We start from the raw sequence: 17,161 nt of genomic DNA on the forward strand, positions 1-17,161 counted from the left end.
CCAGTTGGCAACCCATCTTGTGACATAGGGATTTATACCTAGTTTACTGAGTTTAGCTATAATTCCAGAATGGGGGATGGTGTTGAAAGCCTTGGCGAGGTCAAGATAGGCTGTGTGAACCTCCTTACCCTCATCTACGGCTTTGGTGACTGCCTCAAAGAAGCTGATAAGGTTCAGGAGGCATGGTCTGCCTTTCACAAACCCAAACTTGGTGGGATCCAGAGTTTGGAGGTTACCAATGTCTTTGTTTATGAGTTCCATGATGATACGTTCCATGGCTGCAAATTGCAGACCAGGCTCATCAGGCTAATAGGTCGATAGTTCCCGGGATCAGTGGTGGCTCCCCCTTTGTGGAGTAGGAAAACTGTTGCTGTGTGCCATTCAGTGGGCACAAAGCCTGATTCGAGGCTATTATTGAACATGGTGTTTAAGTGGGGAGCCAGTTTGTTCTGAAGTTCATGTAAAACACAGCCTGGGATTTTGTCCGGTCCCATGGATGCTGTGTTTTTGGCTTTAGAGAGTGCAGCTTTAACCTACGTAGTTGTGATTACAGGGACTCTGCATTCTTCCTGTATAGATATGGGCCCTTTAGGGGGTGAGGGGGGTAAAGTTAGCACTGAAGCTATCTGCCAGGATGTTGGCAATATCAGTTGGTTTTGTAACTTTCATGCCATTGTGCTGTAACTCAGAGCAGATCTGGGTGTTGCTATCGAGATTCTTGGCATAGCTATAGAATGCTTTGTGGTTGTCCTTAGAATTAGTGGTGATTTTGTTTCCATAGCTAGCTTTGGAGGATCTTATAAGGGATCTCAGCTTCTTACTGAGGCTGACAAGGGAGCTCCTCCACTCATGGGATTTTACTCTCTTTTGCAACAGTTTCTTCTTTCTGTTGTACAGTTTGTTTATGGCAGGGGACCACCAGATTGGCTTCCTTTTTTTGAGGATAGCATCTTGGTTCTGTTTGGGATAGCACGATCCATGCACTCATGTAAGTGCTTATAGAGTGCATTTGTGCAGGATTCAGCAGTTGTAACTGTATTGTCCATCTGCATGGGTGTCATGAAGTTCACCACTTCTGTCTTAAGAAGCATAAAGTTGGCTTTGGAGACATTTTTTACCATGGTTTCCTTAATGGGGGTGAGGGCGGGATGTGGATATCAAGGGTGATTATCTTATGGTCAGATTGGACCAATGAGGAGTTGACTTCAGGTGTGGAACACTGATTACTCATGCTGGTAATGACTAGGTCTAGGATATTGTTGCCCCTGGTGGGGGTGTGGATAAGTTGATCCAGGGCATTGGAGTTTATGAATTCTAGAAAGCGTTGAGATAAGGAGTTGATACACGAGTAGTTTTCCCAGTTAATGGTGAGGTAGTTGAAGTCACCCATTATTAGGGTGTTTGGTTGAACCCTAATATTTTCCAGTACATCAAGAAAAGAGGAGTAGGAATCCTGGGACATGGTGGGGGATCTGTAGCAAGCTACAATTTGGATTGCAGTTTTTCCCAGAGTTAGTTGCAGTTGGATAACCTCAGATGCATTATGCTGAGCAACTAGCCTGGAGGTGTGGATATCCTTAATGAATATGGGCACACCTCTGCCTTTGTTGTTTCGGTCCAGGTTACATGGTCGAAAAGTGTGATATGAGTTATAGCCTGGTAGTGCAGGGGTGCTCTCTGGAGCCTTGAACCAGGTCTCAATCACTGCAGAGATATCGATGTTCTCCATTAGGAGTGCCTCGAGTGAGTGCATTTTGAAATTTAGACATCTAGGATTGAGTAGCATTACCCTCAGTTTTTGCTTGCCTGTTCCTGTTACGGTGGTGAATTTGTTATTTGAACCTTGCCTGCAAAAGGCAATATAGGGGCAGCAAGAGCATTAGCCAGTATCCGGAATCACTGGGGGTGACAGGTGCAGGCTATCTGTGCCATAATACCGTGGTCTGTCGACCATGTCATCCCAAGCAGACAGATGCTGGATCCTTTTAGAATGACACCAGAAGCTTAGCCAATTGTTGAAGTCAATCATTTTGTCCTTGTACTACGGTATCATTCTGGGTGATGGCAGAATGCTACTGAGGGCTAGGGTCATACCTGCCTGGGCTACAAGATCGAAGAGCTATTCCATGTCTCTTTTCATGTAGTCCAGGGAGGTATGTCTCAGGTTATTTACACCAACATGGACAATGACTGAGTCATAGTTTTAATTGTTGTGGAGTAACCTGAGTGTGTGGGTTATGTGGCGGATCCTGGCACCTGACAGGCAGCTGACAGTAACCTTCTCCTTGTTTAGCCTGGTGAGTGGGACATCAGTGTGCCTGACTATAGAGTCACCTATGACTAGTGTGTTAGGTACGTTGGTTTGCCTTACTGGTTGTGGTTGAGTGGCACACTGAGTCTGTGGGCTATGTGTCATTTGGGTTGTGTTGGGGGATGGAGGTTGCTTGCGTTTCTGCTTTGGACGTCTCTATTGCTTAGACAGATTATTACTGAGAGCCTCCGCAAATGTTTTTGTGTTACTATGTGTGGATTTTGGTTGTGTAGATTTAGTGAGACTATGTGGAGTGTGGTGTGGTGCAAATGTTTACCTTCTCTGCATGACTGTCAAGTTCAGTCTTGGTTGAAGAGAGCTTTACCTCCACTTTGGCTAGATAAGTGCATCTCTCACAGGTTGTAGTGTTGGGTGGTAGGAGGAGAGGGTTGTCTGTGTACATGAGGCAATTTCTACATTGCCTCAAGATGCCCAGATTCATCAGATAGACAGGAGAGAACACTGGGAGCTGACCTTTGGACATGCCTGAATAAAAAACTATTTTCCTCTAGATAAGTGAGGAAAGTGAGTACAAGAGCTGTTTTTCTCTAAGCAAGTGAGAAAAGTAAGTACAAAAACTGTTTTCCTCTAGGTAATGAGGAAGGTTGAGTGCTATAGTAATTAGTAGCTTATTTAGTGCTTACAAGTTCTGAACAAGTGCTGAGCATGAACAAGCAAATTTAAGTGCTAAAACTAAGAATCTGTATCTGCACTAGATGAGTTACAGGACAGAAAGAAGTGCAAATGCAGGCTTTCAAATCAGAAAGTTAAGAGAGATGGAAGAGATTTCCCCAACGGCCAATAGCTACAATTTCTGGGCCAGAACCACCCCTTATGTGGTAGACAGGTTACCTAGTGCTTACCACTTCCACTGATAAGCTAGAAGGCTTCTCTCCAACACAGAAACGCTTGGGAGCTTAGAAGCTTACATACAGTCCTGGATACAGCAAATCTGTATCCGGAACACTAGTTACAGGAAAGGCAGGAAACAGGCTTACAGTTTTTTTTTTTTACAGAAAAGTAGCAAAAACAATAGTAAAAACAATTCACATGCATTGCAAGCTAGCACACTTGAGTATGTAGCAATATTAGACCAAAGACAGTTAAAAACATGCAATTAACTTAAAAGGACTAAAAGCAAGTGCAGAGAGTTTATTAGGTAGAATGTGGTAAAGAGATGGGACTAGGGGAGTGGCCCAGATCAAATCTACAGTGGGGAAGACAACTGCAAAAGCCACCAAATTTAAAATACAAGCCAAAAATAGGGAAGGTGAGTGGGACAAAACAGTTTCAACAGAGATCTAAGCAACAACTAACAGTACAAACTCTAAAACCCAAAAAATATACTCAGCTCTGTATATTTGCAGATATATTGGAAAGCAGTCTCTCAGAATACAGGTTCCAGCAATTAAATGCAGGCTGTTACTAACATGTCTAATTTTATGCAAGTGATCCTTGAGTTAGATAACACACAAGCTATAAAAAACAGTTATACCTACTGAAGACTTGGCAGAAAGTGTGTGTGTGTGGGGGCAATTTCAACAGGGATCTAAGCAACAACTAACAGTACAAACTCTAAAACCAAAAAAAAACATACTCAGCTCTGTATATTTGCAGATAGATTGGAAAGCAGTCTCTCAGAACACAGGTTCCAGCAATTAAATGCTATCTATCTATCTATATATATATATATATATATATATATATATATATATATATATATATATATATATATATACATATATATATATGTATATATACATATATATATATATATATATATATATATATATATATATATGTATGTATATATATATATATATATATATATATATATATATATATTTATATATATACACATATATGGGTCTACCTGAGAAGACCGAAATCCAATATCACTGAATCCAAGAAGATGGAGACACCATTGCTGAAACCTCACGAGAATGAAGACTCAGAACACCAGAATTTTACTGAGGGAAAAGAACTACTTGGCTACCATGACGAATTGTAGTGCAATTTTTGAGTTGGTATAGTTAGTTAGGGGGTGCGGCGTGCTGTGGGGGTATGGGGATGAAGCCCCTGTATCAGTTTATTTAATTTGCTTTGGTTATTGTTTTTTTGTGGTGATGAACCAGTGGTTATCTTCCCAGAGTTCATTGTCGGTGTTCCGAGTCTTCATTCTTGTGAGGTTTTGGCAATGTCATTTCAGTCTTTGGATTTGGTAATATCAGATTTTGGTATTCTCAAGTAGATCCATTCATATATCTGTCGATATATATATTATATATATATATATATATATATATATATATATATATATATATATATATATATATATACCTAATTTTTAATTTTGAATAATGCCTATTTTATTCCTACCAAGAAACTCTTTCCTCTGTGTTCATCCATATGTTCCACTTGTAAGGCTACCAATGCGTACTTGTTATACATTTTTCAGGAATATGAGTCTTTTAAGTGATTACGGCTTACACTCCAGTTTTGGTTTTTAAAATTGGCTTCAAATACACAGTATTAAATTGAGAATTTATCTTATTGCATATTCTTCCTGAAAATGAAATTCTACAGCTATTAAGACCTTTATGTTTTTTTATGAAATTATACATTACAAAAATGGTTACACTTGAAGACACTGAAATGATCTAATTTTAAATGTCTCTCTCTCTCCCTAGATCTTATTAAATGCCTTAGATTTTTGCTGAAGGATGAGGTCTCAACAAATGCTTGACTAAGTTCAATAAATGCTTTAGAATTAATTCTATGAGATTGACTTTCAAGTTTCTCTCACTCTGTTTTATGCACCTGTGGTTATACCACTCGTACCTGTGGTTATACTACATGTACCTGTGGTTATACTAACTGCACATGTGGTTATACTCCCTGTTCCAGTGGTTATACTACCTGTACCCATGGTTGTTCTACCTGCACATGTGGTTATACTACCTTGTTATACTACATGTACCTGTGGTTATACTACATGTACCTGTGGTTATACTACCTGCACCTGTGATTATACTACCTGTTGCTGTGGTTATACTACATATGCATGTGGTTATACTACCTGCACATGTGGCTATACTACCTGTTTCTGTGGTTATACTACATATACCTGTGGTTATACTACCTACACCTGTGTTTATACTACCTGCACATGTGGTTATACTACCTGTTCCTGTGGTTATACTACATGTACCTGTTGTTATACTACCTGTTCCCCTGGTCATACTACATGAATCTGTGGTTATACTACCTGTACATGTGGTTATAATACCTACACATGTGGTTATACTTCCTGTTCCTGCGGTTATACTACATGTACCTGTGGTTATACTACCTGTACCTGTGGTTATACTACATGTACCTATGGTTATACTACCTTCTTGCAATCAATCTAATGTTCAATATTGTAAATAGAATAGAGAGTTGTTTTTATTGTATCTATCCTAGCTTCTGTTTTTGAAGTTTGGGAGTAATCCTTTTTGTGGATGTCTAATTATATTGCTTGCTTACTCTTATATACATTGTTAGAAAACTTTTAATAAAATTGTTCTTAAAAAAATTCAGATGAAACATGCACTTTTACAGAAAATACAATGTAGTAAAAATGCAAAAGCAACCACTGATGGAAGAGTAAGTTGAAAATATTTTCTTTCTTTCTTTGTGGCACTTGGAGTTTGATTAGATGGAAAGACTGTCAGTTTGTAAAAAAGGGGTGCAAGTTATTTTCTTGCATCTGAAAACTAAGCTTGAATATCTTGCTTTTGTTCAGACTACAGGCTACACTTTTTAGCCGAGGTGTGATGCTGCCAATTTGAGACTGATAAGTTGCCTTTTAACTGCCATTGTTTAAGAGCCATTGTTTTCTTAATGGCTGTGGAGTTGGAATAAATGACTTAACCTGAATTACTCTGCCACTATTAGTAACCTTCCTGATGTAACTGGTGATGACAAACACAGCAAAGAAATGCAAACATAAACAAGTTTGGACATAAAGGAAATGGAATAATTATTAATGAACTTTTTCTGTATGTGATGTAATTAAGGAAAGTCACTTTTTGGAAAGAAAAATGTGATATTTGGGTGGAGTTTTCCTTTAAGAAAATATAATGATGGGCCAATTTTTGTGACGAGAAGAAGTGTCAGCTCATAGCTAATATTACCAAGTCACCATTTTGTTAATTTCTAAAGAAATTCTTAAGTAATTATATTCAGTTGCAAATATATCATTGTTATAGATTTTAGGCACCGTATATCATCTGCTCTGACACATAGAACATATTTAGGCCTATTGCTTCCATGATTTATTTATGTCTTCAGATACATTAAATTTATTGTTGAAAACAATTGTTGGAGTTTTGTTCCTCCCTTTTCAGCTAGATCGAGTGCTTTAGAAAACTTTGAGATTATTTAGAAACTTGATCCTGGTTTTCTGGAGAGAAGGGCTCGTGCTCTTCAATAAAATCAGAGTGGAGTGTTTTTGTATTAACTATTCTTGTAAATCAAGAGGTTCCGGTTCCGGGGATTTTCCAAAGCATTTGATAAATGCGTTTTTTGCCTCTTTGGCATCTAAGCATAGTGCTCCTTATCGGGTTGTCCCCTCCCTGCTGGCCTATCTCTCTTGGTTACCCAGAAGCTACAAGGCAGACCAGCTGTATTGGCACCCAGGAAGCACCCCTACCTCCACCTGAGTGATGGTTTATTGACTATTTACATTAATCTTTACTGGCTCATCTAAGCATAGTGCTCCTCATCGGGTTGTGCCCTCCCTGCTGGCCTATCTCTCTTGGTTACCCAGAAGCTACAAGGCAGACCAGCTGTATTGGCACCCAGGAAGCACCCCTACCTCCACCTGAGTGATGGTTTATTGACTATTTACATTAATCTTTACTGGCTCATCTAAGCATAGTGCTCCTCATCGGGTTGTCCCCTCCCTGCTGGCCTATCTCTTGGTTACCCAGAAGCTACAAGGCAGACCAGCTGCATTGGCACCCAGGAACCACCCTACCTCCACCTGAGTGATGGTTTATTGACTATTTACATTAATCTTTACTGGCTCATCTAAGCATAGTGCTCCTCATCGGGTTGTCCCCTCCCTGCTGGCCTATCTCTCTTGGTTACCCAGAAGCTACAAGGCAGACCAGCTGTATTGGCACCCAGGAAGCACCCCTACCTCCACCTGAGTGATGGTTTATTGACTATTTATATTAATCTTTACTGGCTCATCTAAGCATAGTGCTCCTCATCGGGTTGTCCCCTCCCTGCTGGCCTATCTCTCTTGGTTACCCAGAAGCTACAAGGCAGACCAGCTGTATTGGCACCCAGGAAGCACCCCTACCTCCACCTGAGTGATGGTTTATTGACTATTTACATTAATCTTTACTGGCTGTACGTCCACTTATTTGCCTATTTACCTTATGTGATGGTTTTGTCCTCCTGTGGACAGCACACACGTGGCACCAGCTAAGGTTGTCTTGTCCCTTACCTATTCTGCAGTGTAAAAGCTCCCCCTTTCATCTATCATTGCTTCTCCCTCTTGCCCCTGGTTGACCTGATTTCCCCTTTGTTCGCTAGCTTTAATATAGCTGTAACACCCAGCTTATCTAGCCTCTCCTGTTCTCTCACTGTCTGTACACTACCTCCTGGCTGTTGCACTCCTTTCTCTCTTGTTACCTACATTTTAATTTTCACCAATTAACTGTATCTTAATACTCCTGCTTACTTACTTTTTAGTACCCCTCTCAGGGTCCCATTGCAAACTGTATACATCCTACACACACCCTGAGCCTGATTTATTCTTGTCTTTTACCTTCTCCTTTCCTTCTTTCTCTACCTAGCTCTCCCCAACTTCTACTTAAACTACATAGCTTAGGAAAACGTACTGTTCAGCTTCCCTGCTAAGCTGATTGACTCACTCTCTTCTCTGACTGTTTTCCGGTGCTATCGCCTCCCGCCCCTCTCCTATTCCCTTCATGCTATTGGTTTCCCTTTCTGACTACACCCCCCCTTCCCCCTTGAAGTCTACATGTAGTGGCTTCCTCTCCGGGGCGCCATCTTTAAACTCCATCTGAACTACTGCAGACTTTCCTTGGCTGCCCGCGTGGTGTGCTCCATGTAAGTGTGTATTTTCAGCTGCGACATTGCTTTATTGCCTCTATTATTTGTTATAAACCTGTGCATAGTGGTAATCCCAAGGTCGCTAAGGTCCGGGCAACCGGAATACATCAAACGCTATTTTTGTGACTATATTTTCAGCTGAAACATTGCTTTATTGTCTATATTTTTCATTTTAAACTGTGCATAGTGGTAATCCTACAGTCGCTAAGGTCCGGGTATCCGGAGTACAGCAAATGCTTTTCTGTGTCTGTATTTACAGCTGAGACATTGCTTTCTTGACTATATTTGTTGTTATAAACCTGTGCTTAGTGGTAATCCTACAGTCGCTAAGGTCCGGGTAACCGGAGTACAGCATACACTATTTTGTGACCGCTCGTTGTTGATTATAGTCCTGTGCCCTACTGTAGCGTGTTTTCCTGCAGTCGCTAAGGTCCTAACGGCCTGAGCACGCTGTTTTTTTTTATGTAAGGTTCAAGTGTCTTACTGTAGTGTGTTTTTTCTACAGTCGCTGAAGTCCTATCAGTCTACGTACTGCAAAACTGTGCTAGGGCAGTTTATCCTTGTTTTCATCCACTGCAATTTGTCTAGTGATGGCATGGTGTTGTTTTTATACACTGCTCTTAGACTGTAGTGATTGGTAAAGCCTTGACTACTGTGTTACCTTCTTGAGATCCCTAAAAACGGAACTTTGTGGGTAGGCTTTTAGTCGCTACAAGGTATACAATTATTGCTTCAGTAAAGCATTATTCTATGGTATTTGCCCCTACCTACACTACTGTTTGCAGTCGCTAAGAGGTTGTTTCTCTTTCCAGGAACAGAGATACCACTAACGCTGCACTAAGCCTTGTCCATGCCTAGTACAGGGTGTTAAGCGTGCTATTTCTATCTGATTAAGGAATATCTTGTACTGTCCCCACTCCTTATATGTTCACATAATTCCCCTTATTTTGTTAGTAAATGAGCTTTCTGTTGCTATTTGCATTGAACCCTGTTATGAACAGCTATTTATTTTGTACTTTCTTAATACCAATGCTTCTTGTATTAATGCATTATAACTGCTGCTGCTAGAAATGTTTAATATCTTGATGTACCTGTTTCTGTGACTTGTAGATATATTGTTTTCTCACTCTTTTTTTTTTCTGCATACTCCTTCTTTGGTACCTCTCTACCCAATCCTTTGCTAACCACCTATGTTCTATCTGCTACCTTGTTTTCCTAACCCTTCTTTTCCTTTTTTGTATTCCAGCATCTAAGCATAGTGCTCCTCATCGGGTTGTCCCCTCCCTGCTGGCCTATCTCTCTTGGTTACCCAGAAGCTACAAGGCAGACCAGCTGTATTGGCACCCAGGAAGCACCCCTACCTCCACCTGAGTGATGGTTTATTGACTATTTACATTAATCTTTACTGGCTGTACGTCCACTTATTTGCCTATTTACCTTATGTGATGGTTTTGTCCTCCTGTGGACAGCACACACGTGGCACCAGCTAAGGTTGTCTTGTCCCTTACCTATTCTGCAGTGTAAAAGCTCCCCTTTCATCTATCATTGCTTCTCCCTCTTGCCCCTGGTTGACCTGATTTCCCCTTTGTTCGCTGGCTTTAATATAGCTGTAACACCCAGCTTATCTAGCCTCTCCTGTTCTCTCACTGTCTGTACACTACCTCCCTGGCTGTTGCACTCCTTTCTCTCTTGTTACCTACATTTTAATTTTCACCAATTAACTGTATCTTAATACTCCTGCTTACTTACTTTTTAGTACCCTCTCAGGGTCCCATTGCAAACTGTATACATCCTACACACACCCTGAGCCTGATTTATTCTTGTCTTTTACCTTCTCCTTTCCTTCTTTCTCTACCTAGCTCTCCCCAACTTCTACTGAAACTACATAGCTTAGGAAAACGTACTGTTCAGCTTCCCTGCTAAGCTGGTTGACTCACTCTCTTCTCTGACTGTTTCTGCCCGGCTCCCTCCCTACCCCTTATCCCACCCACCCCACGCACCCTTAGCCTTATACCTCACACACCACACCCCTCTACATCTACACCTATCCAGACCTCCTACCATACTAGCAACTCCCCACCAATTATACCTCCCACTCTTACCCCTCCTATCTTCCCTCCCCACCCAAAGTTAAATACTTACTCTAACTTATCCCTCCAACCTTTCTTACTTATTATATTATCTGAATCTAATTCCTTGATTCTTCCTTTCCTTCTCTCCACAACATGTCCATCAAAGCTTACAAATCATCTTCAAAGACCTCTGTAACAGAAACAACTCTATTAAAGCTAACACTTCTACTGAGTATTTCTCTTGCCCTTACTCTACCATACTTCCTGACCTGGTATGAATCACACCTTAACTACCACCTTATCTACTCTCCTAAACATACAGCCTCTGACTTTGAAAGCCTAAACTTTACTCACGCAAATATTACATCTACCCCTAGCTACCTTCTAGCTAGATATCATAGGCTGTCTCATAATAAAACCCAGACTCTCTTGCTCAGGAAACTAAAATACTTACTGAACTCCTCTAACAAAGCTTACCTTAAATATCACCACTCCATCTTGGCAGATGGGGACATCCACCCAAACCCAGGACCCTTAGCCTCTATATCTGATGCTCTACCTGTTACACTAAACTCTTCCCTACTAATACCAACCTCTAATGCTAATACTCTACTTATAGGGCACCTTAATATACGAAGTGTCAATAACAAAATCACCCATCTCCACTCCCTTCTTGAACAACACTCCTTTGATATTCTCTGTTTAACTGAAACCTGGTTAAAACCCTTTACTACAGATAATGAAATCATTCCTCCAGGTTACAACATCCTAAGACACGACCGCAAAACTAAAAAAGGAGGAGGAGTGGCAATATTATTCAAAACTGAACTAAATGTAACATTAGTACCCTCTGAGAACCTAGATATTACCAAGACTGAACTTCTTATCTCAAAGCTTCAACTAAACCCAAAAAAATCCATCTATATTATCTGTATTTATCTACCTCCTGGAAATAACTCGTCTACCATAGAAAATATCCTCAGTTGGGCCACCTCCACCTACCCACAAGAAACCATAATACTTGGAGACCTTAACCTTGACTGGTCCTCGTTAAACACTAACAACCCAACCTCTCATATTAACCTCCATGGCTTCACACAGATAATAGACACCTCTACTAGGACTAACAAACTCAACAACAAAGAAAGTATTCTTGACTGGATTCTCGTTAACAAACCACTTCTAAAATATCAATCTGGAACTTTACCCGATGACTTTAGTGATCACAAACTTACCTACATTCTACGACAAAAACGCCGCTAACAATACTCCCACCTATAGGACCCTCCGAGATCTTAAACGTTTCAACCCCATTCAATTCAAAAGTGAACTAAATGCCTGCAACTGGAATCCACTAAAGACACTTCCTCTTGAAGAAGCTGTCCTTTACTTTAATATCACATTCCTAACAATTCTAGATAATCATGCTCCAAAACGCTCCATCCGAATTAAATCTAAACCTGCCCCTTGGCTATCTAAAGATACAAGACAAAAATGTTACTTAGAAACAAATCCTGGACGAAATGGCGAACTAGCAAATCTCCAACAGACCATCAGACATTTAGGCACCTAAGAAACATTACCAAAAAAGCTATCTTCTCTGATAAAAAAAGTTATTATAGTAATCTCCAGCAAGCAAATCACAATAACCCTCAAAAATTCTGGTCAACCCTAAATAAACTTCTTCACCCAGGACAGACTACCACTCCATCCCCTTCCGGGTCTGAAAAGTATTCCGCCCTTGATACAGCCAATACCTTCAACTCATTCTTTATTAATACTATTAACTCCTTGGCCTCTCATCTCTCTAGTGGCAACACTAATATCCCTGACCTTCCATCCCTCAAACTACCGACCTTTAGGCTACAACCCATCCCTACTTCCTTTATTCTTAAATGTATCCACAGACTCAAACCTTGCTCCCCCTCAGCTGACCAACTGCCATCTGAATTCCTTCAAAAAACAGCCTCTGAAATAGCCTATCCTATATCCATTCTCATTAATAGAACTGTTAATGAAGAAACCATACCTGATATCTGGAAAATCTCTCACATTATACCCTTACATAAAGGAGGAAACTCCTATGACTATTCTAATTATAGACCCATAGCTCTCTTATCCCCACTAGCAAAGATCATGGAAAAATGTGTTCACCATCAGTTAATGAACCACTTAATAAAAAACAACATTCTTACAAACTGTCAACATGGCTTTAGGCCTTTTCATAGCACAACCATCGCTCTCCTCTCCTTCACAGACTTTATTAACAAAAATCGCAATAATAACATCCTATCTTCAGCTCTCTTTATTGACCTGTCCAAGGCCTTTGACATGGTCAACCACTCTCTCCTCTTAAAAATTCTCGAATCTCTTTCCTTAGAACCTAACGCTGTCCACTGGTTTAGTTCCTATCTCACTAACAGGAAACAGGCTGTCCTCTGGAATAAGGAACTCTCATCTCTTCTCCCAATCTCTCGGAGTCCCCAAGGCTCTATCCTTGGACCCTTCTTTTCTCCCTCTTTATAAATGACCTACAAGTAGCTATTCCCAGGCTACTTGTATACAATATGCTGATGATTCCACACTAATCTGCTCTGCTAAATCCATTTCTGAACTTCAAACAAATACTCAAGCTGTATTTTCAAAAGTTGAAACTTGGTTCTTAAATCGTTGCCTACTCCTAAACGCAAAAAAAACCAAACTCTTACTCTTTAAGCCTACGACCAGATCCCCAACTTTAGATTTCACTATCTTATCTAACAATGGAACCATTATAACACCCGACCCTACTACCAAACTGTTAGGTGTCACAATTGACAACAATCTTACCTTTGACTGTCATATCAACAACACTATTAAATGTGTAAATAGGAAACTTGACTCTCTCTATAGAATTAAGACTTTCTTAACCTCCCCAGCCAAAACTACTCTTGCCCACTCTCATCTCATTTCCACTCTTCTCACGCTTCTCCCATCTATACTAACCTCAAGAAAACAATCTTTCCAAACTGTCTACTACCTACAATAACATAGCTAGATTTGTTACTGGGAAGCCTTTCAGAACTCACCACTGTCTGAATCTGCAGCAACTGAACTGGCTTGAACTGTCAAACATGTTACTTCTTTCCCAACTTACATTTGTCCAAAGAGCTTTCTACCAATCTCTTAACACACCTGTACTTTCTAACCTCTTAACCCCATACGCTAATCTAAACTCACTCCGCTCATCTAGCAAACTGCTAGTTACCCTAACCAAATCTAATAACCTAGCTGGTGACTCCCTCTTCTCAAACTCCATCGGTAAACACTGGAACCAACTTCCTACCGAACTTACTTCCATTCCAACTACTTTTCTATTTAAACAAAACTCAGAACATACCTCAAAAGCCACTGGATGTGTCCCTGCTCTAATCCTGACTAAATGTTGTTTCCCCCCTTAACCCTCTTTTCTCTCCCTTCTGCTGTGCCTCCTCATTTCTCCCTTTAGCTCCCCTCCTCCCTACATACCTCTCTCATATTTCTCTCCTCCCTGATGACTATGACTCTTTTCCTATAAACCTGTATTTCCTATCTCTCTCTCTATTGTTGTCTCTCTCTTCTCCTTGGTCTTCCTCTTTCTTTACCTGTTGTTAAACTTAAGCAAAAATGTTCAATATGATGTTTTTTTAGAGTATCCAGATAGTTAAACTCCTTTCCTTTTGGTAACAATGTACATTTCTCTGCCTTTGGTATTTCAATTTTTTGCTCCTTGTTTTTTACACTATGTAATAATATTCTTTATGATCGCATTTAGATTGTATAGAAATTTTTAACTTCTACTCTTGTTTGGATAACAATATTCCTTGTCTAAGTCCTACCAGTCTGTAATCTGTTGTCTCTATATGTGGAGCTTTTCTCCCCGGGCCTCTACTGAAAATGGAAATATATCCAGCTAGACTAGCCCGGTTAACAAATGTAAAATAAAATAAAATAAATAAATAAAAATACATTTGCTGTTATGAAGAAATAAGACCGAGAGAAAGTAAGATAGGCTACATTAGTTACACTCAATTTTGAATGAAACACAGCAAAATAGAAAGAACATCCAAATTACCCCCAGCCACCAAATGTAGAATTGTAAAATTCATACTTACTGTTATTTTCACTTTTTATAATTATTTCTGTCTATAGTTTCTTTGAATATAACTTAAGCACAAAGCTGACATCATTTTCTGTGTGCTTCAAAGACTCATTTTTAATCACAGAATATAAAATATTTAGAGAAAGCATGCTTACTCCTATATCTATACCTATCTTTATCTAATCTTCTTATTTTACTTTTTTCTGTCTAGTTATTTTACCTCCAGTGGGTACAGCTTTATTCCTCCTTCACCAACAATAAAAGGAAACAGCAGTGATATATGTGCATTCATGAAGACATATGGTACAGCTTGTGGGAGTGCTGGTGTCCTCACTTATCAGTTTGATAACCACACTATTGCTATAATGTTCTCAAATCCATTTGAATACAAATTGTATAGTATCTGGCATGGACTGGCAATCTATGAAGGAGTTAAGGCTGCAGACAATGACCTTTTCAACCACATGTACAATAATGAAGCCCCCAACATGCAGAGGCAGAAAGTGGATAATGCTGGTGGATGCTTGGAACTTATTAGCAATGATATCTGTGTTAAGGCAACCATGTCATCTTCAGCTAAAGCTATAATGAAAGTGGAAGTCTGGGATCTGCCTGTATAAATTGTACAAAAGCAGTTAACCAGGTGCCAGTTGGAGTCATTTTACTTTTGTTTTTCAGTTTACTCACTTTTCATATATTAGTTATTCAATCATATGATAATGTACTTTGAACATCAAGTGTACGAATCATATAGAGCTAAAAAGGTTCTAGTAATTTGCAGTTTATCGCCACATTTTTCCTTTAGTACATGTGCAGATTTGCTTAACAATGTTTAGTTTGGAATTATTTGATTATTGAGTTAAAGGCTGCTGATTTACGAGCTTAATTTCCAGTGCATAATATATGTGTGATACATGCAACAGCTGTTGGTGTTTGATAGGCTTTTACTCTTCTAGTATAATAAAAAGATACTGTGAACATTTGATTGCTAAGTTGTATGATATAGAATAAATAAAGCTCTTACATGGTATATGAATGCCTGAATCTGTAATTTTTCTCTAACATTTTATGTGTTCAAATGGGCAACATATTACTTTGCAGATGTAGCAAAGGGGATAGCATGTGTGCAATGATACTCAACTAGGCCACATATTATTTTAAGAATACAAACTGAAGAGAGCACTGCCAGGCCAGCTGTACATGGTTCCTAATTCTTGAGCAAGGTATTATATGTTATAGTTTATGGAAATTAATTCCTGCATATTAGCATTCAAGTCACCATTTATTCTCCTGGTGTTCCTGCTGTGTCCATTTCCTTTTGTATCTGGAGCACATTATAGTTTTTAACTGCAGGCAGCCACAGACTATACATGTAAGAGCAGGTTTGCAACATCGCAAGTATTATATCATTCATAACACCAACAAACAAAAGAATTAAAGAATCTACAGCCATGGTCAACTTTCCATCTTCAAAATGTGGAATACTATATTATCTTGCACAATATGGAACAGATGGATAAAACATGATACATTTGCCAACAACTAGGAAGGAAGTTCATACCATGGTTAAACTGCGGACTTTATATTTGTAATTTTTCTCCTCCTGGTCTCTTGCTTTGCTTGCCAGAACAGTCACTATGTTACAGCATAAGATATTCCTTTTTCCACTATTTCTAAGACAAGATAATCGTACAGCAGCTGATATACATTGTGTTTTACCATACACCCAGCTCTTCAAACATTGGATACTTCAGTGTAAGTTGAAAGAGACCCCCCCCAAAAAAAAAATACATTATCTCTTAACATTTTGAGTTACAAATATTCACTGACAACTTTAACATTTATCCTCATCTCATTTATTGCTATTTTTTTCTGTTCTCATCCTACCCACTATATTGCCAATACCTTGATCTTTGATCCGCAGCACAGACATACACATATGCACACACACACACACACACACACACACACATAACACACACACACACACACACACACACACACACACACACACACACACACACACACACACACACACACACACACACACACACAACACACACACACACACACACACACACACACACACACACACACGTACCAGTTACAGCTGTTTTCAGAGAATAATAATCACCAATTACAGCCATTTTCGGAGGAGAAAAATAATCTCATTTATTGCTGAGAATGCACATATGTGTAAGACTAGGAGATCAAGATCCTGTCTTCCCAAACCATAAAGAGTTTGAATCACTATATCATTTTGATCAAATGCAGCAGTATTGTAACAAGTGAAATATAATCACTGACCAACAAAAATGAACACTGCAGCATTAATTTTGCTAACTAAGATCTCCTGATTATCTCTCTACATTTCCATATCAGTTGCAAGTTCTGAATTCCAGAAAATAATTTTCTATACTTACCATGTAAGCACTTTTATGTTAGCAGGAAATAAATAATCAGAAGCAGACTAAAACAATCAGGGATCCATCTTGAAATGAAATCATATTTAAAATGCAAACAATA

General features: G+C 39.4%; 1 protein-coding gene across 1 annotated transcript in view; it reads left to right on the plus strand.

The window, feature by feature from the left end:
• Positions 1 to 15,665, plus strand: part of LOC122794627 (DELTA-thalatoxin-Avl1a-like) — a 116,058-nt gene extending 100,393 nt beyond the window's left edge. Inside the window, exon 3 of the mRNA XM_044063207.1 lies at positions 14,847 to 15,665. Within this exon, the coding sequence (XP_043919142.1) occupies positions 14,847 to 15,255 (409 nt within the window). The 3' untranslated portion in view covers positions 15,256 to 15,665. The remainder of the gene's footprint in view (positions 1 to 14,846) is intronic.
• Positions 15,666 to 17,161: the final 1,496 nt, after the last annotated feature.

The sequence above is a fragment of the Protopterus annectens genome, chromosome 2.part1 (assembly GCF_019279795.1).
Source record: "Protopterus annectens isolate FY-2018-M chromosome 2.part1, PAN1.0, whole genome shotgun sequence".
NCBI lineage: Eukaryota > Metazoa > Chordata > Ceratodontiformes > Protopteridae > Protopterus > Protopterus annectens.